Genomic DNA, 27,675 nt, shown 5'->3' on the forward strand with positions numbered 1-27,675 from the left:
GACACCTCTCTCTCTTTTCAAATTAATCCAGTGGAAGTTTTTTGTTGTTGTAATTGTCCATGAAGAGATAATAAATAAGCCATCCCAAAGTAGTTCAACATAAGACATATTTACAACAGCTGAGAAGGCGTTGAAACTGGCGGGCAGCATGGATGTGGCTGACTTCCCCCCTGTACATACAGTTAGTGGTTGGTGGCAAGAAAATAGATGATCAATAATTGGAGGATGAATGAGATTTTACATCTCAGCTGAGATGGCAGCGTTTAAAACCATTGAGGATCTTATAAAGTAAATGTCAATCCAACGAGGTCCGTGTACATTTTTATATTTACATCTGCCTGACGCAGCATTTTATGCTGGCAACAACATTTTCTTCCTGATAAAAAAAAAAACAAAAAACAAACTTCAGATGATGATTTTTTCAGTTGTAAAAACCTGGAAGCCCTCAGGTGCTGACTGATTTTATAGATTTATTTATTGGATAGCTCTGGTGATGTTCCGTATTTTATTCACAGTCAACAAATCTCATGAAAAGACCAAAGACCTGACTCCACTAAGAAGTCTGTGGAGCCGAAGCCTGACAGGTCTTATTCCTCCGTGCCAGACAGGACGATCACAGCACGTCAGAGTCGACGCGCCGTAACGGGGCTGTTGCACCGCGTGACATTTTCCTTCATTACAATAAATATGGGTTGTCATTTATTTTGGAATAAAACTCATACCGTGGCGGGATGAATCTGCATTACAGTGCTATATTTGCAGCTGAAAAGTGCACAAGTGCTCAGCTGTTTTATGAAATTAACTTTTTTTTTTTTAAATTTAAAACAAGACTACTGTAGGTCAAAACACATAGTATAGTTTATTTGCAGTAAAAGAGGTGAGGCTCAGTGTATTGGAAGTGCTCCTCTGCTTCCCTTTAGTTCCTGAGCAGCAGAAACCAGAGCAGCTAGAGGTGATGGACCATAACTCACTCAGTCAGTTGGGAACATTTGCTATTAAAGTGCTAATCCTGTTGTTGCAGTCCAGACGATATATCATAAGTTTTGTTTTGTATAATTTAACTGCAGCTTCTGCTTGACCAGAAACAACTCTGTGTTTTTTTTTCCAGCACTAGTGAGATGATGAAGTGAAGGATTATCTGATACCAGTACACTGCTGCACAGAGGATTAAAATGTTACTAGAAAGGATTTTTACAATTCATTTCACCACTATCACAAGATAAACATTAGAAATATTAAGTTATCTGAGCGATTTTATGTTTTTAACCGACCAGCGCGGCACGTTATCAAATGACATTTCCTCCCTCCGTCAACATTGTGTCTCTTTCAGTTGGATGAAGGACACTTTCAGCGTCGGCCTTTTCATGGGATTTGTCGGAAACAACACATAAAGTGTGTAAACTGTAATAAAATTCAGATGATATACACCTACTATTAACTTCTCACAGGGAGCCATTAGCGCTGTGGAGTTTACTGAGGCAGATTTCACAGGTTCAGAGGGGGTCATGAGAGAAAAAGAAAAAGAAGAAAAAAAAAAAAAAGCAGATGTCGCCCAGATGTTTATATGTAAAACTGGCATATGGGCCAGTGGACACATGTTCAGATGGCCAGCTGCAGCTTGGTGAGGTTCCTCTGGTGCATGTTGTGGTGTCGCACCAACTCGTCACTCCGGGCGAATTTCTTCTGACAGTTTGGCCACCGGCAGTTGAACGGCTTCTCACCTAAAGGACAGAGGTGGATACGGACGGATGGACGGACAGACATTAGCTGAACGGGAGGACAAAGCGGACTTTATGTGGAATATTTATGTCGTTATAGCAGAAAAAATTAAGTATTATATTAACATATCTATGTGCTGACATACACTCACTGAGCGATTTATTAGGAACACATACACCTGCTTGTTTGTGCAAGTATCCAATCAGCTGGACAGTCACATCAAAGATCAGTATATGTAACATGTGACATTTGATCTGATGTTTTTTAAAGGTATAGTGCAACATTTTGGCAAATTGGCCCATTGCCATAATCCCTATAGTCATAGCAGTAGGTTTGTTACCTTTAATTGTCGGTGCAAGCTATTTTTAGAACGGCGGAGCAGAGCCGCGAGCTGCTCAGAGCTACGCTACGGAGGCTAATGGGATTTCTTGGTTTCCTTCATCAAACTCATCAAATACACAATCCAACAACTCCAAAACGCTCTGGTGGACAAGTTGTGACCTGCACATTCACCACGCTATGAGATAATAACAGAACGTTACGAGAGTTGTTTTAGAGGTAAATTCATGCAAAACCGCTGATGCGCTTCCCATCGGGGGCAGTTTTTCAGCAAGCAGTCTCTGCATTTACCTCTAAAACGACTCCGTCTTGTAACGCTCCCTTATTATCTCATAGCGTGGTGAATGTGCAGGTCACAACTTGTCCACCAGAGCGTTTTGGAGTTGTTTGATTGTGTATTTGACGAGTTTGATGAGGGAAACCAAGAAAAATGTTGAACTATCCCTTTAACCATCACAATTACTCAGAAGCTGTTTACTTCAGTTAAAAATGTAGCATAGTTAAAGTAAAAAATCCTGCATAGTTCCTCTTCCACCGATCACCCCTCTAAGTATCGTTATTGATCAAGTGTATCTCATCATTGCCACTGTTTACCATCATCTAACGGCTACTTCCTGTGTCACAAAGTCGTCTATGACTCCACAGTCACCAGATCCAGTCTCCAGATTGGTGCTATAATAAAATGTGCAGCTGACAAATCTGCAATCATGTTGTGAAGCAATGACATCACACGTCAACATGCACCAGAGTCTCAGAGTAAAGTTTCCAACACTGATTGATTTCATAAAGTTTTAGTATGGTGTTCCTAATAAAGTGCTCAGTGCGTGTACTGTACATACACTAAGTTTAGACATTACTTTACTTTGTCTAGTTCACTCCTTAAACATTTACACTGTAAAACATCAAATGGATGAAGAAGAAATGAAAAAATAAAAGTTTACGCACTTGTTTTACCTGTATGAGTCCGGGTGTGTGTCTTAAGGTGGTCAGACCGAGAGAACTTTCTCTGACACGTCTCGCATTCGAAGGGTTTAACTCCTAAACACATGTACAGTATGCATGCACGCACACATACACACACACACACGCACACACACACACACACACACACACACACACACACAAACAAACACGCACACACACACACATTCAGAGAGGGAGATAGAAAAATACAGTAGAGCAGGGGCTTGCAGGCGTTGAAGCCATTCCAAAGATTTGCCAGCCTTTCAGTGTGGTGCACCATTGTACACAAAATGCAAACTGTGCCCTTTAAGGGACACTGCACTGTCTACAACACGGCTTGGTCATGCAAACAGAAAAAAAAGGTAAGTACGTGAGAGCAAAGAGAGAGAGAGAAATAAATAAACACTTAAATAAATGAAATGAAGTAAAGACAGATAAGAGCAGCAGACTGAGTGACAGGGATCAAACCTGTGTGTCTCCTCTGGTGTCGTTTGAGCTGATCCGAGCGGGAAAACCCCCGACCGCAGTCTTCAAACTCACACTTGTAGGGTTTCTCCCCTGAACAGAAGGCAAGGAGGGAGTTAAATACACAAAAGTTCAAGTGAAATACAGCTTAATTATCATTATTGTGTCACTTACTGTATGTTTAAAGGGATAGTTCAACATTTTGGCAAATTGGCCCATTGCCATAATCGCTATAGTCATACTGTAGCAGTAAGTTCGTTACCTTTAATTGTCGGTGCAAGATATTTTTAGAACGGCGGAGCAGAGCCGTGAGCTGCTCAGAGCTACACTACGGAGGCTAAAATGAATTTCTTGGTTTCCCTCATCAAACTCATCAAATACACAATCCAACAACTCCAAAACGCTCTGGTGGACAAGTTGTGACCTGCACATTCACCACGCTATGAGATAATAACAGAACGCCACGAAACTGAGCCGTTTTCGAGGTAAATACAGAGTTTGCATGCTGAAAAACTGTCCCTGAACGCAACGTGCATCAGCGGTTTTGCATGAATTTACCTCTAAAACAACTCTGTCTGGTAATGTTCTGTTATTATCTCATAGCGTGGTGAATGTGCAGGTCACAACTTGTCCACGAGAGCGTTTTGGAGTTTGGAGAACCCTCTGCTCCGCCGTTCTAAAAATAGCTTGCACCGACAAATAAAGGTAACTAACCTACTACTTCTATGACTATAGGGATTATGGCAATGGGCCAATTTGCCCAAATGTTGAACTATCCCTTTAAGATATCACAGATAACACACAAAATGGGAAAATAAGGAATAAAGGTCTTTTTGTAGACCATAACACTGCTGTTCTCTTTGTGAATACAGTAATAACGAACCATAGAAATATCTACAGAGCTTCAATTTAAAAATAAAAAACAGCAAAAAATCACTCGTTCCAACGTCTCACATGTGAAATATTTGCTGGTTTTCTCAGTCGTCAGCGCCTGTGAACTAAACACATGTTTGTGTTGGGGAAAGACTCTTTTGTCTTCACAGTTTTGTGTCACAGAGAAACATCTGCTGAGGTCACACTGACTTGAGCAGCCGAGTTGTTAACATTGGCTCTGCCGGTCACGAACGTGGGAGGGAGGACAAAAAAAAAAAAAAAAAAAAGATATCACAGTGAAGGAGTGTCGTGTTTTGCTCTTTAGATTTGACTGGAAATCCAAATGATTTCTTAATTTTACATGACAGGAAGTGTTTTCTGGCAGCGGTGGTGGCGGACGAGGAAACTGGAGCCAATAGAAACATTATTTTTTTTAGAAAGTGAGTTCTCCTCAAGTCAAACAGAAAACGTAGTGAGTGAGATAAGAACATGCTGTTGGTTGAATGAATGTGACATTAATGTTGTTTTTTATGATTTTTACCTGTGTGTTTACGACCGTGCATCTGCAGGTGAGACAGCTTGAAGTAGCGTTTGTTGCATCCTGGGTACGCGCACACGAACGGACGCTTCTCGCTGCTCTCCGATCGCACGATGGCCGGAGCGATGCTGGGCACCCGCCGCACATCCTGCACCAACACAAATGCACACACACTTTTATGTAAAGCCAAACCACTCAAAAGCAAATTGAACAAAAAAAACACCCTGGTCCCTGGACGTCAATAATGGAACCAGTGAAAATGTAATTTAGAAAACAGGCAATTAAATCTTAACTGTGTGTAAATATAAGTACATGTGATGTGTCTGGCTCGTGGGGATCATTATAATAAAGTGGTCATATATTCATTAGATGGGAATTAGCAGTAAAATGACCCCAGACTGACTGCGGCCCGGAGGGAGCTGTTAGTCACGCCTGTTAGACAGATCCCCTCCGAGAGCGCCCCACTGCAGCCGCGCTGCTCGCTGCACGGCCGCAGACACAGGAAACAACACATGGCTGCACAACAGAAGAAAGAGAAAAATCTAAACTTCGAATTGTAGCTTCTCATTTTTGTTATTATCTATTTATCCATGTTTTACTTATTTATTGTTGAAATTAATGCACTGATCTTGATCTCGAACGGTGGATGTGTGAAACATAATTTCGTTTTTATGTGACGCATAAGAACGACAAATAAAACCTATCTTCTGCTGTCTTCACACTTCCTCTGTCTCTCTTCCTAAAAATGACATCCATCACTTTCCTCTTTCTTTTTTTTCTCCCTCTCTCCCTCCCGACACACCTATTCTCCTCCTCCTCCTCCTCCTCCTCCCAGCGCCATCTGCTCTTCATTTCCCCAGCTGTTTAGCATAATGACAACACAGACCTAGAGGTCAAGGCCGCTGTTGGTAATTAATACTGTTACCAGCAGCTATTGACCGGGGAGGAAAAAATGTCCAAATTTTACCCAAATATTCAACCTGAACTCTCACAATAACACAATAGTGTGAGTTGTTGTAAACGAGTGACTTTATTGTCTGGTGAATCTGAATCTACAGCGTGTTATAAGAGGTCCGGCTCTTATTGAACCCAACAGGTGTTAATCCGGCTCATAACAAGAAGTGTTCAAGAAAGAAAAAAATGTTTAGAAATGATGATGATGAGTTTAAATTTATTTGGTCAATTCAGAACAACTCATCATGCATTGAATGGTTGGTAAAACATGGACCAAAAAGGTGCAGGCTTATTGTGCCTTCCCTTTTTACACTGAGATATGCAGCTACAGGATGAAAATAAAAAGCAAAACAAGACAAAACCGGACAGAATAGATATTATAGCTTATATTTCTCCAATGTGTCACGATATAGCCTGATATTTGTCAATTATGTTGGATTCATACATTTATTTTTAATTTGTGGATTGAGCTACAATTTTTTAATTCATTAGCCATATTCACAGTGACGCCATCTTTTTTTCTTATGTCATCACTCAGGGTGGGAAGAGATTAACAATCCATGCCTTCCTTAAAGCGATGATGAAGAAAAAGCAGTTTGTCAGATTCCCAACGTTTGTAAGACTTACGCAGCAGTAGGACATCTTGCACATCTTACACAGTTTGTTTTCCCACCCCGAGTGATGACGTAAAGAAAGATGGCGATGCTGTGAATATGGCTAATAGTGAAGTTTATTCCAAAGATCTTGCATGGCTTTTTTTTTTAAAGATGCAAAATCCTCTTAGGCTGTGCTGGTTCTCTCTTAGCCTAAATAGCTCAATAATAAAGTTATTAACAGAGTTTATCAAACAAAAGTGATATAAATTGTGAAATAATCTAAGAAATCTTTAAAAATTACTAGAACTATGTCATTTCTTTAACCAGACTTTGTAGCAGAGGTAGCTGTGAGTGCAACCATAGACTACCACAGGAATGTCAATTAACCAGATGATGCTGCTGCTGCTGGTGATGTTTAAGTTGGTTAATTCATAACCACTGTGGTATTTATGTAGCTAACAGGAGCTAGCGAGTTAAAGAGCAACTTAAGCTCTTTACTTTCTACCAAATACAAATAAAAAAAAGACTGTCTTCTTGTGTGGAAGTGGTGACTGCAAAGTTATTCTACAAGTCGTGGAAGCTGGACTCCGTAAACAGACACACACACATGATTTATTTGTGGTTTGGAGAAATGGAAAATGCACCACACTTGGAGAGGTTGAGATGTTACGATGAAGACAGAGGAGGTGTGTTTGATACGATCTGGGACCATGAACTGAAATTCTTTCAGGCTGGATGCGTTGAGTCCAGTGTAAAAACACCACGCTGGCTTTTTGTTTCCCATTTTTTCTCTCAAATATACATGTGTACGTATAAAGAATCGCTATCTTGAACTAAATTTATCTGTGATTTTGTCGACTGTTTTCATCTTTATGTGTGTGTATTCTCCTATTTGTGAGTGTGTCTGATTATACAACAAAAATAGTTAACATTAAAAAAAAAATAGTCAAAATGGGCTGTGATTAATTGAGTCTTGCATGATATGAAACCGTAATGGGGGAAACTCCTATAATGTGCAGGAAAAAAAAGATTTTAAAACAACATGCAATTGTTCTGAGTTCTTCAATATCTTTAAATCGTTTTGTCATTGTGTCATTATTTTTGTTGGTTTAGTTATGTGTGTTACATCATTTAACTTTGATTGCTCCTGTGATAATTCCTTATTTATGTCATTCCTATTGAACACTTGGTGGGGGGGGGTTTATATTTGTGTGATTGATAACTCCTTCAACATGTCTATCTGAGGTTATCAGAGGTTTGCTATCACGGTTCAATTACGGATCAGATCGGATTGATAACGGCGTGTTTAGCGGTGATTCAGTGACCATGATTCGCGATCACAGGATTCGGTTTCAACGAAGCTGTGTAATAACGTTTTTCTGCTCATAAACTAATATTAATGAAGAATGAAATTCCACAGCTGTGAACCGTATTTCCTTTGGCAGCGGCTGAGAATTAGTGTAATCCCTATAATAAAAAATAAGGCAAAAGCATCACTTTACTACTCTAGGCTGTTATCTCACATTTTAACAGCTCTTAAATTGTACTTTTAAAAAAACGCATAAGAGTGAGAGGGTTTTTTTTTTGTGTGTGTGTGTGTGTGTGTTTGTTTTAATGTTTTCATGCGCTGAGCCAGACCTCTTAGGAGCGTTTTTGTGCAGTTCATTTGTCTGAACAGAGAAAGAAAAGGCAAAGAAAGACATGGAGCAGGGTGAATGATGAAACAGGCCCCAGGAAAGAAAGAAAGAAAGAATGAAAGAAAGAAAGAAAGAATGAAAGAAAGACAGAGAGAGAGAGAGAGAGAGAGAGAGAGAGAGAGAGAGATCTCAAAAAGACCTGCCGAGGACTAAGAGCAGGTCTGGAGAATCTCTGCTCCCCGTTCTTTAGAGCCGCTGACAGACAATAATTAAAATCTAATGATTTATTAACGTGCTGATCCTCGTATGGAAACTGTATCTTTACCCAGTGTAACCCGACGTGTGTGTGTGTGTGTGTGTGTGTGTTTCTCCACTGCTAATGGATCAGTGGAAAAAGATTCCTCCTGGCCTTTAGGGCTGCCGTTTAATGTGTGTGTGACGTGTTTGCATGTGTGTGTGTGTGTGTGTGTGTGTGTGTGTGTGTGTTTGTAAATCTCTGCTCTGCTACATATCAGTATTTCCTCTTCACGTAGCCTGGTCATTGCATCAGTCTCTCCACCACCACCACTCGTCTCTTTCAGTCCACTCATTAAAAAAACATGGCGAAAATATGTTTTGTTTTTTTAGGTTTTTCTTCAGGTCTGTGTTGAGCTGGTTTTCCTGTGGTGTTTGTTACACTGATGTACATGTAACAGTAGGAGTGTGTATGTGTGACCTCACCGTGGCCTCTAGTTGTGACAGTGACTAAAGATGCAACTATATGATTCATTTGTTAATTATATTATCTAAATTTTACATACACAAATCTAAATTTAAATCTGGTAAGAAGCGAAACTTCCTAGAACTGTCTGCAGATGTTGGTCAATATACGTACTGTATCTCCTCCCTCTGTGATTGTGAAAATAAAAAAGTTGTTAAAACGTATGATCTTTGTACTGTAAGCTTTACAAAATATTTATTTAAGTTTTTCTTTTTCCTGTCTTGCTGTCAACGCCTGGCGTGTATATGATTGTTTGATTGTATTAATGTTGTATACACTCATCTCATCTTTAACTGTATTCAATCCTGTGTATACTCTTGTCAATAAAGACGTTCAAAGAAAAGAAAAGCTAAAAAGAATAAAGATGCAGCATGCACAGATGACGTGGAAACAATAGGAAACAATAACAACGGTGTGTTTAAGTTCCTACTGTACCTGTATGCCCCTGAAGACTCCATGTGTGTGTATGCGGTACTGCGTGCTGCAGCTGTACACCATGGGGGTGCTGGGGTCGCTGTCGTAGCCGGCTGCATGGCTGCAAACACACGACACAGAGAGAGAAAGAGAGAGAGAGAAAGAAAAGACACAAAATCACACCAAAAAATCAATAATTAAATGACATAAAAATGGGAAAATCAACGCTGCATCTGTATCATCTGCTGCCATATTGGCTCCATGAGTAGACTGTCCACTGTGCTGCTACTGTAAATCACCTCGTAACTGTTTCATTTTCATTTCATTTTGATTTATTCCATTCATGGTATACCTACATGGTTACATATTGTCACCATGAATGAAAAGGAGCAGGATGAAGAAAACTTATAGTACCTGCCCCTCTCTGTTGTTACAATTACATTGGCTTACTTCAACACCAACATTATACTCTATTTCAAAATATTAAAGATGATGAAACATAGTAGTGATAAGAAAATAAACAAAATAGCAGTGGACACCACATTTTCCCTTATTTTTCTCTTTCTCCTTCTTCTTTTTTGTAGACGCTTATCTTTTCTTTTTTAAACATTTTCTTAAACTGAGACATACTTGTACAACTTTTCAGTTCCTTGCTTTGTGAATGCCTTAGTTTTACACCTGCAACAGAAATACACGTTTGTTTTAAGCTTATAGCCTTGCAAATGTATGTTTAAAATGTTGTGCACTGTTTCCACATGCACTGCTGTCACAGCCAGTGTGAGGATTGTAAAACTGACAGACATCAGATTATAAAAGATGCAAGAATATGATGATTTAATACCATAAATCTATACGACGTGTAGCAAACACTGGCAAGACCCAGAGCAGGACCAGCTGTGAGAGAGAGCGCGCTGTGTGCAGCAGCAGTAGGTACAGTACAGTCGGGTCAGGGAGGCATCATTACTCAAATAAGTTCACCTTGTCACATACAGCCCTTAATGCAAAACACAGACCGCTCATTTGCAGATGACTCAGACTTCACTGTAAGAGATGTAAAGTCGTGTTGATGATGTATGCTTTGTCTTTTTTTTCTCCTTCAGAGCACCGTATATCCAGCTGAGCCCAGGGCGCCTCTGTTTATGCATCTGTATGTTCTGCGTAAAACATTTGACCCATTGGGCTCAATAAACTCTGATACAAACTCCTCTGGCAGATACACAGGAGGAGCTCACGCTGGAGACACGTGCAGGGTCAACGACTGCATGAATGTATGAATGACTGCAGACGTCACCTCTGCAGAACTGTTGTGGTGCAATGCAGTGATGAGCTATATATTTGTAAACCATAATAGCAACCAACATGTAGGCCACATCAGTCCAGGCGGAGTAGCTCAACAACATCTGGCCGGGTTGTTAAAGTTTTAATTAGTAATTTATGATATAGGAAGTGCAAAAACAGAGCTGATGCATAAACATTTTGTTGACGAATTGCTGACAAACCAAAACCATTTCCCGTTAAGACACGGCGAGAGACGATGAACTCTCAATTAGGCAAGTAAATTGGCTAATGTCTACTGCATTTAAGGCTTTTATAGTATCTGCAAGTAATGATTACTGTATTATTAAGTGTTTTTTAGCAGCAGTCCAAAAAATAAATGTAACTTCACATACAAAGATATAAAACTGAGAAAAGTAGTAAAGGCTAATGAGTATATAATTAAACTAATGAGGAATATTTTCAAAACACAATCTAAAAGTGGTATTAAAAAAAGTTGTACTGTAGATTGACATGAAATATGATACACACAGATACTTGCTCGTGTTTCACTCTGACCTCAGGAGCAGAACAAAACCTGCTCTGTGTGACACAGCTGCCGGTGTTGCCTCTCGTATCTTCTTATGATAACACACACAGAGAAACAGAAAGCTCTTGTCTATGAAATGTGTTATATTTCAGTCTGTCTGACCGAACGAGGAGGATGGGAGTTTGCATCCTGTGCCGTTGCACAGTTGGGAATGCACAGCCTTCGGCCCAGGCAGGCAGTCATAAGGTGCTCTTTGTCCGCCGCCATTTTCCACCCCGAAGTACAAGACCTCAAGACTTTGTCAGCAGGAGACACGTTGTAAATTATAGTGTACGCTCCTTTACTCATTTCATTCATTCATGTATCCATTCATAATTACAAGATTATCTGCTATGACTTGATTGACTAAACTTTATTGCAGCAGCAGCTAACTTTCAGTCAAGATGAAAAACAACCAGAACTAAATCATTAAAAAGGAATCGTTCAATATTTTTGCAGTCAAAGTAAGATTTTGGTCGATGAAATGAATCACTTTCCTGCAGAGTTAAATCAAAATGTTGTTATGATCTATGTTTATTTAAGTCTAAAGCAAGAAGCTAGTTAGCAAAGTCGGGAAACAAAAAGGTAGCTAATAACAGAGACGTTCTATATTGGAATAATCAATTTATTTATTTATTTGAGGAATCAATCAAACAAAATCAGTGTGTTAATTATTGAGTTGTTATTGGGAATCAGAGACTGGCTAGATTGTCCAATATACTGTGTATAAGTTAGCTTAACTAGCTTCAGATGATAAGTAAAGCTAACTAGCAGTTGGCGTTTACTACATTAATGCACAGACATGATGAGAGTGATAGCATTTATGTTAAGTTTATGAATATTATGTTATCTAACATTTGTCCAAAATTTTAATATAAGAAATAATAGTAACTTAAAAGCAAAAAGTTAAAAAGGTATTATTAAAAATAAGACAGCTAGGCACTTCACGTATCTACCTGCAAATACAAAGTTAAGCTATAGCCTTTTTAATTATTGCACAGAAATGGGGTCATGTTTTAGGACCAAAAAACTAACTAAGTAAAGTTAAAAAGTTAAGTTTGTAAGTAGCTAAAGAGTAAGACAGACTAGCCATGAATTGAGCAAGCTAGCTCCAAATGCTAAGTTATGCTAACTAGCTTCTGGCATTTGCTGCATAATTACTGCAAAAAAAAGTATATTTTAAAGTCAGTATATTATAAATTCAGCAGACTCAGAAAAATAATACACAAATATAAACAAGGCTTTTATATTATCGAGGCGGAGCTTCACTGTCCTCTCACACCTGAGCTGCTCCAGGTGATTTGAGGGTCATTCATTGATTTCACATGGATTTTATATTTTTGGAGCGGACTGAGTGTTTGCTCTTCCTCTCCAGGTTCAACTCCCCTTCACTTCCTCTTCCTCCTCATCTCCCGTCCCCTCTCTATCTCGACCGACTCCTTCCTCATCCTTACTACACTCCCTCACACCTCCCCTCCTACTCCTTTCCCCTCCTTTCCCCTCTCCTGCTCCCCCTCATTGACAGAAAGAGAAAGAGACAGACGGAGCTGCTCAGAGACAAATACGCGCGTCAAACACAGCCAGTCATATACATGCACGCTCGTATATGACACCAAAAAATGCACACACACACTGCTACACAATGCAGCAACAACGCCTCCAAAGAAACAAGAGCATTCCTGCTTGATACCAATCTGTTATGCACACAAGTCTCTATCATACACACACACACACACACACACACACACACACACACACACACACACACACACACACACACACACACACACACACACACACACACACACACACACACACACACACACACACACACACACACACACACACACACTGATTCGTTAACTATGATGAATGCCTGTTGGTTCGGAGCAGGAAAGTATTTGTGAGCCGACACAGACGTTGACCACTGTGCAGCTCTGCAGGTCACAGTGACACACAACAAAGCAGCTTACAGAACAGTACAGTACATACCGCCGTTTGGTTTTAACTCCTCTTAAATACTCCAGGGATCATGTGTGACTGGTTTCTGATGTGATCCTGTTTTAATTTAGTGGTAGAGAATGAGATGAGCAGTAGAAACGGGATGAAAATGTCCCATTTAAGACCTCAGTCAGTTTCTTTTTACCTTTTTTTCTGCTACAAACGATGCAAAACAATGAGCTTTAATAAACGCACAATCCAGATCATGACGACATATTTTCAGTCCATACAAAGATAATTCAACAAGTATTACTCACATTATCTCACTGTCCCCAGAGGATGAATCATAATTATATTGGCTTCCTCAGTTCGGTGCCACATGGACCTCAACATGATTAATAACCTCTGGGGACTTTTTTTTAAAAATCATTATCATATCATATCATATCATATCATATCATATCATATCATATCATATCATAGTCTCTGCTACGCTGCTCTCCAAACTTTTTGGTCAATAATATTTTGATTTTTTTTATTTTGGAATATATATACCGTAAATAAACAAATACACTTTCCATTTAAATTTTCTAAATCTAGACATAAGATATGGATCAGCACACTGTTAGTTAGGAGCGGCACAAGTGATGAGTTGCTGTGCCAAAAGTGTTTCAGACACTTTTAAAAGACACAATGCAACATCTGTTAAAGCTCTAACCAACTGTATTCCTATACACAAGCACACCTATTCACCTCCAATATTATATTATATCACACCCACAGGTCACAGAGTTTAACTTTACTATGTTTTGATGGGATGATAAAGCTTTGAAAATATTCTACAATTAAACTGAAACTAGATTATTTAGCTTGACGTCTTTTAAAGAGTCTAAAACATGTTTTCTAACTCTCTAACTCTGCCTCTTGTAACTGGGCAAGTGTGACTACAGGATCTCACACTCACCCCTCCTCAAATAACCCAAACTGTAACTCGTTAAAATAAATTAAAATATACAATATAATCTGAAAACATGCTACACTATCAATTAATATACAGAAGCACCATTCTCACAAGAACCGGGCAGCCTGCATGAAGATGATAGAGCAGCTCATTTAGTAAGATAAGCCCCTTTATGTGTGTGTGTGTGTGTGTGTCTGCTGCACAACCAACCACATAAAACAGTGATATCACAGTGTACTTACAGGCTGACACACCCTGGAGTACACCGCCACATCACTTCAGCGAGGTAACAACGATATTAAAAGGAGTGTGAAGCCACGAGAATGATCAGTTCTCTTACTATTAATGTTTCCCACTGTCTTTCTTATGCAACATGAACCTACGGAAGAGTATCAGGGCCACTCATGGACATGAAAAATGAGAGGAAGGAGGTTTTTCTTTCATTATGCGCTTCAAGAATAAAGTTGACATGTCAAGGACAAAGTTGAAATACAATGTCGAGCAGCACAGTCTCTTCAAAGTCCTAATACTGAGAACTGCACTGTTTGTGAGCTGAAAGAGCAAGAAGTTCTTTGCTACTAAAGACGATGCTTAAGTACAGTTTCATTCATTCATTCATTCATCTATTCATTCATCTACGGGTCTTCAAGGCATTTTAGATAAGCTGTTTGTCTCAAATGGCTGCCTTTTTTACTCGACATTTCGACTTTATTCTCGACATTGTGTTTCAACTTTATTCTCAACATTGTATTTCGACTTTGTTCTCAACATTTCAACTTTTTTCTTGCCATTTCAACTTTATTCTCAACATTGTATCTCAACATTGTATTTGGACTTTATTCTCAACATTGTATTTGGACTTTGTTCTCGACATTGTATTTCGACTTTATTCTTGACATTGTATTTCGATTCTGTTCACAACATTGTATTTCGACTTTATTCTCAACATTGTATTTCGACTTTATTCTCAACATTGTATTTCGACTTTGTTCTCGACATTGTATTTCAACTTTTTTACTCAACATTTCAATCTTTTTCTCAAAATTGTATTTTGACTTTATTCTCAAAGTGCATAATAAAAAAAAAAGATTCATCCTCTCATCTTTTTTTTATCATGAGTGGCCCTAATACTCATCCGCATGAGCCTGAGTGACAGCTGCTGTTTCAAAGGGAGCGATGGATGAGTTCCTACCTCTTTATGGTGGATGCCAGAGTATTGACTGGGTTCCACGCCACACACTCCAACTGAGAGGTCATTTGATATAAATTCTCTCCGCTGTGGACGAAAGACAAAAAAAAAACGTAGAAGAGAGAGAGGGCGCGTGAGCTTTTTACCAGCACAGGTAGGAGGAGTATGAGTGTCCATCTTCTGCACAGCACAGCCATGTTGCTTTCTTTTGTTGTTGCCCCCTCAATATGAGACAGTCTAATGAAAAAATACCAACACACACACACTCTTGCATACACACACACACACACTCACACTTGAAGCGAATGTTAAAGAATGCGCCTCAGACAGACACCAAGAAAGTTAAATTCTTCCCATAACAGCCATCTTTCATTAAACACAGCAGACTCCACAATCATTAATCAGAGCTGCCATGTGATTACACACACACACACACACACACACTTCCCACAAACACACAGACACACACACACGCTGTGGATTTATAGCTCTCACCCCCCTGACACCACAGCCCCTCTATCACACCACCTGCAGGTTTGCAGCAGCAGCCGTCCGGACCGGGCCGATGTGGTGCCTGGTACCCTGCTCATTACGCATTACGCCTTTATTTTTACAGTAGAGCCGGGCACTCGGCCAATGCTGAGCTCCTGAGGTATTTCTACTGATGTATATTTGTTGAGGATGGAGAGGGCCGAGCGAAAAGATTTAACTATTGATCCATTATGACATCTTTTAAATAAATAAATGAAAGATTCAAACAACCAATTAACCAATCCGAGGAAGAGATGTACTCGCGCAACACATCAAGCCTCAGGAAGCACAGGCATAAAAGCCTGTATATTAATTTGTTTTAAAATTATTAGTACTTTTTATACTATTATTTTAGTAATATGTGTATTTTTTGTTTTGTATTGTACTTTCCTTCTAATGGACCATGAGTCTGCAATAAAGAAATGAATGAATGAAAAAACACCCAGCATGTGGTACAGTGGATCTTACATGAGAAGATCCTCTGGCTCACAGGAAGTAAACTATGGCTTCTTCAGAATAAAGTTCCTCACCGTCAAACAAATGAAGAGAAAACTCAAAATAAAGGGAAAACTTGTCACGCTACTGGACAAAGAAACTAAAAATGAAGATTTTTTGCTTTGAGTTAATTGCTAAAGAGTGACAATAGTAACGTGTTGTCGTTTAGCAGGTACGATGTTGACGTTTTAGCTTATTAACATTTATCTAATTGCCACTAAGCACAAAAATACAATGGCACAGTATCGGAGAAACGATGACCTTATCATGTATCACCGTAGTTACTAGAGCTCATCTTCTCCTGGGGGGACGATACAGTAAATGTAAAACTGGTCTCAGACTCCACTGTTTGTAATATCAACACGTACTGACGGATTTTGCGATGGATATATATTTACATAACATGTGTCGTCTACAATATATCCATTCGTACATAAACACACATATTTGTCTTAGGAAAACTGTTCCAATTTATAATTTATATGTAGTTTTAACGTGTATATTTTAATTTTATATGTAAATACAGTATATTACATAGATGGAAGTTCAATGGTCTGCACATATATTACATTTAATAACTGAAACTCTCCTCCCGTTGAGAGAATCATGTGACAGCGGCTCCACTCTGAGCACGTTCAGGCATCTCGTACGGTTTCTAACAGTGATAAGAGCCAGTGTGTGTGTGTGTGTGTGTGTGTGTGTGCACGCTCTCTCTCTCTCTCTCTGTCTAATAATAAGAGCTCAGCATGTTTTCATTTCATGTTGTTCCAGCAGGCCGAGATGACGGCCGGTAGAGTAAATACAGTCCTGTTGGTACCAGGCTGCGAGATTAGACAACTGAGTCAAACCCGTATGAGTATTCCCAGCCGTGTGCATGTGTGTGCGTGTGTCTGCATGTGTGTGTGTGTGTGTGTGTGTGAGCAGATATCAGTTATGTTTATGACAAAGACGACCCTCAGACTGAGGTTTACAGGACGGCCTATGTACGCCCCACATCTCTCCCTCCCTCTCTCTCTCTCACACACACACACACACACACACACTGAATCTGTAGTATCCATCCCTGCTGTATTCCTTCAGTTTCCCCCCATCGACGGAAAACAAAGCGTCGGCGGTATGCAAGGAATGTTTCATTTGGAAACAAAACAATAAGCAAACAGTTTGGAGACTGTACAGTAAAGTGGGGTGGGGGCAGTGTACCCCCCCCCCCCCCCCCCTCAGGAGGCTTATTAAAATAAAGGTATAAAGGTTTATAAACGTCTATGAATGTCGTGTAGGAGTTACGTGGTAGATATGGAGATGGAGATGTAGCATATATCATATATAAGAGGTTTAAACGTGTACATTTGTACCTTTGGCAAATGCTCTTCTCTTTTTATTGATTAAAATAATTTAATCTTTCTCATCATACATTATAATTGTTGAATAACTGAATGTCGGCACTGATTGTTTATCATCTGTCTTGTTTCTATGTGGTTGCACTTTAAGGTTTTAGCTTTTATTAATCTCGTTGTGCTGCTGTGCAATGACAAATAAATAAATTCTGATTCTTATTCTGATCATTTTTTCAGCTAAAGAACCTGGTGCAGCTCAACACGTGGCATGGAAACACTGAAACATGCTCCAAATTCAATCATACAACAGAGCGGAAGTGTTTCCAAGAATAAAAAGTGTTACACCTGGCTGGGATCAAACTAAAAGTTATTTTTTAAGCCTTTATTCTGATATTAAACCCCCAGGAAACACCTCTGTTGTGTTGCAGGACTGATTTCACAGCACATTTCTCTATTTTTACCACATGCTGTGCTGCCTGAACCTTGTTGACCAAGATGCATTATTATCACGGCTGAATATTTTGTGGATACGATTTAAGCAAATGTCCTAAAAACCAAGAATGCAAAATGGAAAGAAATGTAAAATTTTTCAGAGTTTGAGTCTGAGTCATATTTCTCTAGAAGCGCTGGCTGTGTGTGTGTGTGTAGGAGGGGTAGGGAGGATGAAGGGTGAGGACAGGGTGCGGCTGGAGGTGAGCTGGTCATCATGGTGAAACACTTTGGTGGAGCCCGAAGAATGAAGTATTTTTTGGACACTTAGACAACTTCAGTTCTTTTGTGGCAGATGAAGTAAGAAGTTTTATGTGTCGGTGATTCACTAAAGGAGTAAAAAAAAAATCATTCACAGGTGCCAAACAACGCCCAAGTACCGAACAACTGCACCTCTGCAAACGGCCACTAGGGGCCGGCTCCAAAAGCGAGTCAGTCCCCATAGACTCCCATGTTAAACTGACCGACTTCACAGCAGAAATAAACATTTTCCTCCGTCATGACGACTCTACTAGAGCTGATTTTGTCTATAACACAGTTGTTTATATTTCATTAAGGCCTATAAATCTGGATAAAAGGCCGTTTTGAGCTTCAATACCGCTCCTCAGAAACACACAGGTGATGTAATGGAGGTGGCGTTACATCGTTATGGTGCGAAAAACAGGCTTCATGTTAATGATACGTAAAGTCACAGCTACATAAACGACTTCTTCTCAGCCGCACACAAGTGACAAAAACAGAGCGACAACATCAGTGGCGATTCAAATGCTGTTTTTTCTTTACAACCGAGGGTCAATCACAGCTGCGGTTTCCTCTCAGCGTCAAAGAAACAAATAAAAACTCACTAATTTCCTGTTTTTCCCACATGATTCATGAATGTAATCAGAATAAAAACCCTTTGATTCTTTATCAGACGAGAAATACTGTGAAACTTGCACTGTAAATTATCAGATCAAAGTCCTGTAGAAGCTATTATTAAAAACCAGCATATCTTCGTCTTATTATCTGTCCTGGAAGAAAATATCAGTTTGTTTCATTGAAAAGATTAAAAAATAAACACAAAAAACTCAAATGAGGCTCATTATCCTGCACCGTTCTGTCAATGGCAACCAAAATGGTTTTTTCCCAATATTTTCCGACCGCAGCTTCCTTCCTGCCAGTGTTACTTTACTTCCTTCAGTGGCACCGTGACTTTTTTTTCATGGGGTGTGGTGGTGCACACACTGGGTAGGCTAATAATAATATGCATATAAACAATAGAGTAAACAATAGAGCGTCTGAAAGGTGCACTTCTCTCTCTTTAGATCAGAGTTAGAGCAAGGACAGCGAAGGTGGAGAGGAAGCAGCGATGGAGGACGGACCTGTCCTGAAGGTGAACATCCTGCTCCAACCTGCTGCTGCTGCTGCTGCTGCTTCCTCAACAAGAGCGTCTGAAACACGTCCAGCTTGTGTGTGTGTGTGTGTACAGTTGTGCTTGAAAGTTTACATACCCTGGAGGATTTTGTAACTGTGTAACCATTCATTAAGGAAAACACATATTTTTAATGGGATTCAAATTACAGTAAACTGTTGAGACATCCAGAAATGACACAATCATTTAAAAAATAGAAATAAAAAAGATCATCAGAGAGTCTGACCAACACATTTTTGATGGTACCAGACCGTGGCTCGGTATCAACAGAACCCCTCAATTTCTACTTTTATGAGAGCTTGAACACTGCTGATTGGCTTTCTCAAATCTTTGGATATCTTTTTATCTCCTTTTTATGTTTTATAAAGTTGAACAACCTCCTCCCTCAGGACTTTTGACAGTTCTTTTGCTTTCCCCCAATGGCTCAGAATCCAGCAAAGTCAGTGCAGCAGTGGATGAAATGTGTAGGTGTTTGTCAAGAATCTCTTTATACAAAGACACTAATTACAAGCAATGAAGTTCCCCTGAGTAGCCATTTAAACCAGTCTGTGTCAATCTGTGTGTATTTTATCAGGGTGAAACATTTAAGGGTATGTAAACTTTTGATCAGGGCCATTTTGGTGGTTGCACTTATCATTAGGATTTATAAAGATCAAACACAATTGTGTGAAGATAGATAGATAGATAGATAGATAGATAGATAGATAGATAGATAGATAGATAGATAGATAGATAGATAGATAGATAGATAGATAGATAGATAGATAGATAGATAGATAGATAGATAGATAGATAGATAGATAGATAGATAGATAGATAAAATAAAAAAAATAAAAAAGTTTTGTTGCATTATCAATTATATTTTCTGAAATGTAGCCAGTATTTCACAAATTCTGCCAGGGTATGTAAACTTTTGAGCACAACTGTATGTGTGTGTGTGTGTATATATATGTGTGTGTGTGTTACCTGTTGTAGGGGTTCCTCAGCAGCAGAGCCTGGCTGCCCGTGCAGCTGTCGGACGGCGTGTGGCATCCATAAACAGGAGGGGGGACGGGATACTGCTGCTCACCTGCAGAGCACAAACACACATATGTATAAATATATATGTAGTTGTAAAATATCTGTGCCTCCCCCCTGCAGATGAAGGTCACCTCTCCTTGTCATCTCTTTAAAAACTCTCTTCGTTTTTCCCTTTTTTCTCCTCTTTTCACCAGTTTGTCCTCTACAAATAAAGATCCTTCGCTTCATATTTCTCTCTCCCTCTCTCCGAAACTTCCCCCCTACTGTAGCAGTGCAGCGAATGGCTCCCTCGACATTTCCCTGCATTCCTCAAACCTTCTTTCAGCTACAATCTTGCTGCTTTATCTTTATATACATATACAGTACAGCTCTGGAAAAAATTAAGAGACCACTTCACAAAATGATCAGTTCCTCTGGTTTTTACTATTCATAGGTATGTGTTTGCGTAAAATGAACACTTTTGTTTCATTCTATAACCTACTGACAAAATTTCTCCCAAATTGGAAATAAAAATATTATCATTTAGAGCATTTATTTGCAGAAAATGCCAACAGGTCAAAATAACAATTCAGTTCTAGTGTTTTCAGACCTTGTATAATGCAAAGAAAACATGTTCATATTCATTTTAAAACAACACAACACTACTTTTTAAACTTAAGAAGAGTTTAGAAATCAAAATTGGTGGAATAATCCCAATTTTTAATCGCAGCAATAGCAATAGACACTGGAACATTTTGGAGTGGTCAGTAAAATACCTTTTTTTTTTTTTTACTTCAGTACTGAGGAAATGCACTTTATTATCACCACAGATTATCTTTAAAACCTGTTAAACTACAGCTACAGCAGGTTTTAATTGAACCCAAACCAACCAATCAATCAGAACAGCTGGTTTACTGAACATCTGTAATGTTTGTTCTTAACTTGATGAATCTGTTTTGCCACTTTTATATACAGACTTATGCTCCACCAGTCAAATACACAGTGAAAAAACAAAAAAACGTTACTTTAAATTTACAGCGGCGGCTTCATAAAGCGCACATCTTACTTTAATATTTACCAACAAGGATTAGAGGAGGAGGAGGAGGAGGTTTGGTGGTGGTGGGGAGTTAAACGGAGAGGTGGGTGGATGAAAGAAGGGATAAGAGTTGAGTTGGGTTGGGGGGGGAGACGAGGGAGTTCTGTGAGTCAGGATGTGGCTGATTTATACCTCCGACAGGCGAGGTCACAGCGGAGACGTCAGAATAAGGGACAAGACACTCCCTAGGTGAGGGCCACGGAGCTGCCAGACAAACGCAGCTGTGCACAGTGGCTTTAAATACACATCCACATCGGCTTTGTTCTGTTTTTGGTTCCTTTTTATATTTTACTCGCTCGCTCCTGGGAAAAATAAAATATATGTAGCCTATCCTCGTCTAATTACTCTGAGTGTAATAGACTCAACCGAAGACGCTGTACAGTGCTGCCACTCACACACACACATAAACACACTTACTCATGGTGTTCTGCTGAGCCAACGCGTCCTCATGTTTGAAGGAGTGGTTGGAGAACTGCGAGCTGTGGTGCGTCGGCGTGTGACCGTAATTACCGGCTCCATCGAATGCGACCGCGCTGTAACCTGCAACACACAAATAATAAAATAAAAAAATTTAAAAAAGCATAGCGAGGGAGTGAGACATGACATCATAACACATATTAGTTATATATCTTATTTTAATTCATTGTTTATAATAATTTTAGTTTAGTTTGTCAAGTTTTAGACACAGGAGTTGTTTCAGTTCATGTTTTTTATGATTTATTGTGTAAGTTTTCTCTTTTATTATGACATTTAATTATAAATTACAACTACTGTGTGTGTTTGATTGAGTCATATTATGAGTCATATAAATGATGTGGATGTGCACTGTTAACTGTGCACTGTTTATGAGTTTATAAGGGTGGTTAATGTGGCTCTAACTGAACTAAATTGAACGTTATTTATTTCCATATCACTTTAATCAATACTTTGCTCTTTGTAGTTTTTCTCCTCAGATCAGCAGCTGCAGTGACGCAGTGTTGATGTTTTATTTTATTCCCTCTTTTGATCTGAACGGTTTAATCATCAAATGTCAAAACAGATGGATAAAGCTGCAGTTTGTGTCTCTGTCTTTAGTGTAACACCTGTTGTATTTCTTTTTTTATACACAGTCAAATTACTACAAAATAAAGGTAAAACAATAGAAAAAAGCAAAAGAAGTATGTTTTATGACGCTGTTAGAGTCAAAAAGTCACAATAAAGTATGTTGTCTCTCAGAAAATCCGAAGAATCAGCTGCATTTAGAGCGACAACAGTCAACTACACTCACACAGATGATGCAAAAGACGTTTTTTTGGAAGAATAATTATTCATCAGCTGTTGTTAACATTTCTGTTTTCCACATTCTGTGTTATAAACCGTTTTCTTGTCTGTATACAACATCTATAGTATTACATGTCTGTCTGTCCTGGGTGAGGGATCCCTCCTCTGTTGCTCACCCTGAGGTTTCTCCAATTTTTTCCCTGTTAAAAGGGTTTTCCATGGAGTTTTTCCTCAGGATGTTGTTATGATGCGATGTAAAGCCCTTTGAGACAAACTGTTAGTAAAAACGGGCTATACAAATAAAATTGCCTTGCCTTGCTTTATTAAACAGGGATTTAATTCACCTGAAAACCTCCTGTGTGTGTTTATCTCAGAGTCTCAGAGTCAGAAACAAACTCGTGTGGACAAATATTTGTTGAGAGGAAGAGGAAGGTGGACATCATGATAAAAAACTGAGTTTATATTCAACAACATGAAAAGAGCTGAGGAAAACACACAAGATCTGTGCCTGACGTGACGCCCCAGACTTGACTCATGACTCGGGCCGACCCACAGGGCACAACACACTCTCATAACTCACCCACATGCATGGACACACACACACCTACACACCTACACACACACACACACACTCTCACATACATGCTTCATTAATTCAAATGCAACACTTTCACTCACTTTACTCTGTGAATTGGAGGGCGAGAGGAGGAGGAGGAGGAGGAGGAGGAGAAAAAAACTCATTAAACTTCTCCATTTATCTTCCACTCACCTCTGTCTGACTCTGCCCTCTCCCTCTCTCTCTCTCTCCGTCTGTGTGTGTGTGTGTGTGTGTGTGTGTGTGTGTGTGTGTGTGTGTGTGTGTGTGTGTGTGTAGGGTGATAGTCTGGCTGCCTGCACTGGGGGGTCAAACTGTATTCAACTGGAAAAGCTGGAAGTTTGGAAATACCCTCCATACTTTTTCTTTTTTCTCCTTCTACATCTCAGAAAATCAGAGGAATTTCAATGTCATTGTTTCAGTGTATGGAAAAAAAAAAAACCCTCCACATCTTACATCCTGCAATTTTTCTACTCTATTTTTCATTATGCTGCTTTTAAAATATATTTTTCAGACACTTATCTTTGACCTAAACTGTACTGAAGTTAAAACTCCCCATGAAATTAGCAGCTATGCTTAAAATATTGAGTGAACATGTTTGCAGCTGCAGCCTCAGGCCTCTGATAACGACGATGCTGCAGAAATGTAGAAGCGATAATAAAGAATGAATGAACTGATGGTGTATGTGTGTGTGTTTGTCTGTGTGTGTGTGTTTGTGTGTGTGTGTGTAGTTCACGGTCCCTGCGCTGGTCCCTGTGTGACCCCGCGCTGCTATCAGCTCTACTGTGTGACCCCCCCCGGTCCTGCTGTGAGTTTGTTTGGCCGAGCTCGTCGAGCCGCAGCGGGGAGCAGATAAAACAGGTGAGAGGTCAGCGCTGCTCTTTCATTATGATGTTATTCCTAAATTATCTGCTTGATAAGCATGTTATTACTAATTAATCTGCCGGGGGGAAAACCACGGACACAGCCGGTCGACACAGACTAAAAACTCACCTTTTTACCTTAGCTTCAAGTCCTCTTGATCTTTGTTTTACTGTTTTGATCTTTTTGTTGGTTGCTGCTTTTGTTCTGTCTATCACTTAAATTCTTTGTATTATCCCTTTATTTTAACTGTACAGCACTTGTGTGTTGTGGTTGTTTTTAAATGAGCCCTATAAATAAATTTGATTGATTGATTGATTGATGGTTATCCGGACCGACTGACCGGAGGAGAGCAGGATCCTCACCTGTTTAACCTAAAAATTATATTTTAAAGGGAAATTAAACGACTTACATGTTGCAGATGCATCATGGTGATTTAAAAACAGAAGAACAACAATGTAATTTCAATTTAAAGGTGAATTCAATACATTTTGTCTGATTTTACTCCACTTGCAACTGTCAAGATTCATAATAAAATCAATCATGTGTATATGTGTATCTCTATATACATATCCTATAGCCTCATATGTATTTAATTACAGCATATTATGTAAAGATACTAGACTCTAATAGCCAGAGTGAAAATGTAGGATTAACTCCAGATTGATCTCTCAACATGAACAATTTTCTTCTTTTATTTAAAGCTGAACCATAAAAAACAAACTAAAAACGGTTTAATCTCATATTGTTTTGTTTGATTTTTCAGGTGCCAAACAGCTACAAAGATCAATAATCAAATCCTAATTTCACAGTGGTTCCACTACTCTCATTGCTACAACCAAGAAATATCAAGTTGTCCTCTTTTTATTTTTATAACAAGCTTCTAACACCTAATTAACAGTCGATCTCATCTTTCTTTACATGACAGTTTCATTATAAAACCCTAAGCCTGAAATAAAATGGAGTTACCGTAAGTATATGTAACAATAATATCTGAAATAAAAACAAAACTCTAATTTCTATATTCAGTCCTGCGGCACCACACTCCGATGAGTCATTGATCATTTTAATCCAGTTGCAGAAAATGGCTGAAGACGAGTTTGTTGTTGAATTAAAGCTTTTTAATTCAGAGTCGACACTATAAATGACTTATTTTATGTCAGTCAATTGAATTAAAATTGATATTAAATCATAAAATAAGCACATACTTTCCAAGCTACTCCAAGAAATATCAAGTATTCAGCCAAATATAAGCACCAAATATATTTAAAATGTATAGAAATCATATAATCATATCATAAGTGTGACAAACATTTCAAACATTAATTTTTCTTTTAGTTGCCTAAACTACATAAAAATAAAAAGTCAAACTGTACAGACTGAGCATCGTTCACTATATTTAACCCAGAGTTAGGTCAAACTGACCCAGCAGTTGGGTTATTAAAATATCTTATTTTTTCTTCTAATGTGTAATAATAAAAACAAACATGATGAACATGAAGAAAAAATAAATAAAAGCACATTTTGAAAGAGTTTAAAGGTCAAAACAAGTTCCATGTAAAGTCACCGAGGTATTTTATTGGACTGAGGTGCACGGACACATTTCTGCATTTCCTACATCACACAGCGCCGCTCTATCTGTACGACGATATCCAGAGTCGGGACTGAGACTTCACTTGACCGCGAACAATTTACTTCTATCAAGCTGTGACTTTATAACTCATGTGAGAATCAAAGGGGATTTTACAAGTGTCCACTAAACTGAATTGTTTCCTCGGTGAGAGATGTTTGGATCTACGCTGCCAGAAAAGAGACAAGATGAGGAAGAAGGAGGAGGAGGAGGAGTGTAAGAGTTGGCTCATCTTTCCTCACTAAAACTAAACTTTCTCTGTATTTTTTTTTTTTAATTTCTCAATCACCTATAGGAGTTTTTCAAGTGTTTTGTCACAGTGTCAGATTAGAGTGAACTACGGTGGCCCTGAGGACTCAATTCACTGAAAAAAGGAAGCAAAACACACAAACGTGCTGCAAATTCATTCAAAAAACAAATGCAAATAAGAAAAACCCATTGCAAACTCAGTCCTAACAACACAAAGGAAGTTGTTTCCAGAGCATGAAGGTGCAGCAGCCCAGGTTCGAGTCCGACCTGCAGCCCTTACTCCATTGGAAATAAAGGAAAAATCTCATTTAATGAACCACCTGCCTGTCAGGTCCGTCACTTTTTATTGTCCCCTGGAAACGACAATGTGATTTATATTAGTTTTTTGTCAAATTGATTGAAAAAAATTATTATTTTCTGGATTTTGAAGCACATTAGTGTCTTTGTGTGTGAGTTTTCTGAAGTTACAGTGAGTTAGACTCTCAGGTTGTGTGTTAAATAAAGTTTCACATCATTGTACTGATGTGATGTTAGTGAAAAAAGCTGCAACATCTGGTTTCATGAGGCGTCAGGTGAGCAAATTAAAACACTTTATTTTTGTTTTTTGTCAAATTGATTGATAAATTGATTATTTTCTGGATTTTGAAGCACGTTTGTGTCTTTGTGTGTGTGTTTTCTGAAGTTGCAGTGAGTTGGATTCTCAGGTTGTGTTTAAATAAAGTTTCACATCATTATACAGATGTGATGTTACTGATATAAGCTATATACTGTATATATAAGCTTTATATACATAAAGTTGGACTCTCAAGGCCACCGTAGGTTATGCATCAGTCTGTTCAAACTACATTAAATAAAGTTTATATTTATACATTATGGCATTATACAGATGTGATGTTAGTGAAATAAGCTGCAACATCTGGTTTCTTGAGGCGTCAGGTGAACAAATTAAAACATGAACTCGTGTCTCACCTGTCTGGCTGCGCGCCGCCGGCTGCGTGTCCATGCAGTTGGTCAGGTACGGCGCGTTGCTGAACATCCGGCCGGCGGCCTGGTGGTGGTGGTGGTGCGGCGCCGTCACGGACGCCGGCTGGCTGGCGGCGGTCGCCACGGCGGCCCCCGGCGGCGGCGGGGCCCCGAAGGCGGCGCCGTACCTGCAGGCGCCCGTGCCGGTGAACTGCCCGGAGAAGTGCACGGTGAAGGCGCTGAGGCCGCAGTGGGGGTCCACGGCGGCGGCGGCCGCGGCGGCGTCGTGGTGGGGGTCGCCGGCGCCGGCCCCCCAGCTCGGCTCCTGCTTGATGAAGGAGTGCGGCCCCAGGGAGGCGTGCGGCGGGGCGGCGAGGGAGGAGTACGGCGAGGCGGCGGCGGCGGTGTGGAAGTCCAGCACGGGGGCCCACTGCGGCGGCGGCGGCGCTGTGGCCACGGGCAGGGGGCTGGGGCCCGCCGGCAGCAGCGAGTTGAGGTCACGGACGTCTGAACCCATCGCGGTCCAGGGGAGGAGAGGAGGGAAGTAATGGGCTATTTTTAGACTGTAGC

General features: G+C 39.6%; 1 protein-coding gene across 2 annotated transcripts; it reads right to left on the reverse strand.

Moving 5' to 3' along the window:
- Positions 1–1,599: 1,599 nt before the first annotated feature.
- wt1a (WT1 transcription factor a) lies at positions 1,600–27,622 on the reverse strand (the record flags this gene model as incomplete). Of its 2 annotated transcripts, XM_083973023.1 has the most annotated exons (9): positions 1,600–1,721; positions 3,004–3,096; positions 3,490–3,579; positions 4,901–5,045; positions 9,280–9,379; positions 15,196–15,279; positions 20,419–20,521; positions 21,965–22,087; positions 27,112–27,622. In XM_083973023.1, the coding sequence occupies 9 exons, from the start codon at positions 27,620–27,622 to the stop codon at positions 1,600–1,602; spliced, it is 1,371 nt and encodes a 456-aa protein (XP_083829149.1). The 2 variants fall into 2 exon arrangements, with proteins under 2 accessions (XP_083829149.1, XP_083829150.1); XM_083973024.1 differs by lacking the exon at positions 15,196–15,279.
- Positions 27,623–27,675: the final 53 nt, after the last annotated feature.

The sequence above is a fragment of the Trachurus trachurus genome (assembly GCF_905171665.1).
Source record: "Trachurus trachurus genome assembly, chromosome: 6".
NCBI classification, from domain to species: domain Eukaryota; kingdom Metazoa; phylum Chordata; class Actinopteri; order Carangiformes; family Carangidae; genus Trachurus; species Trachurus trachurus.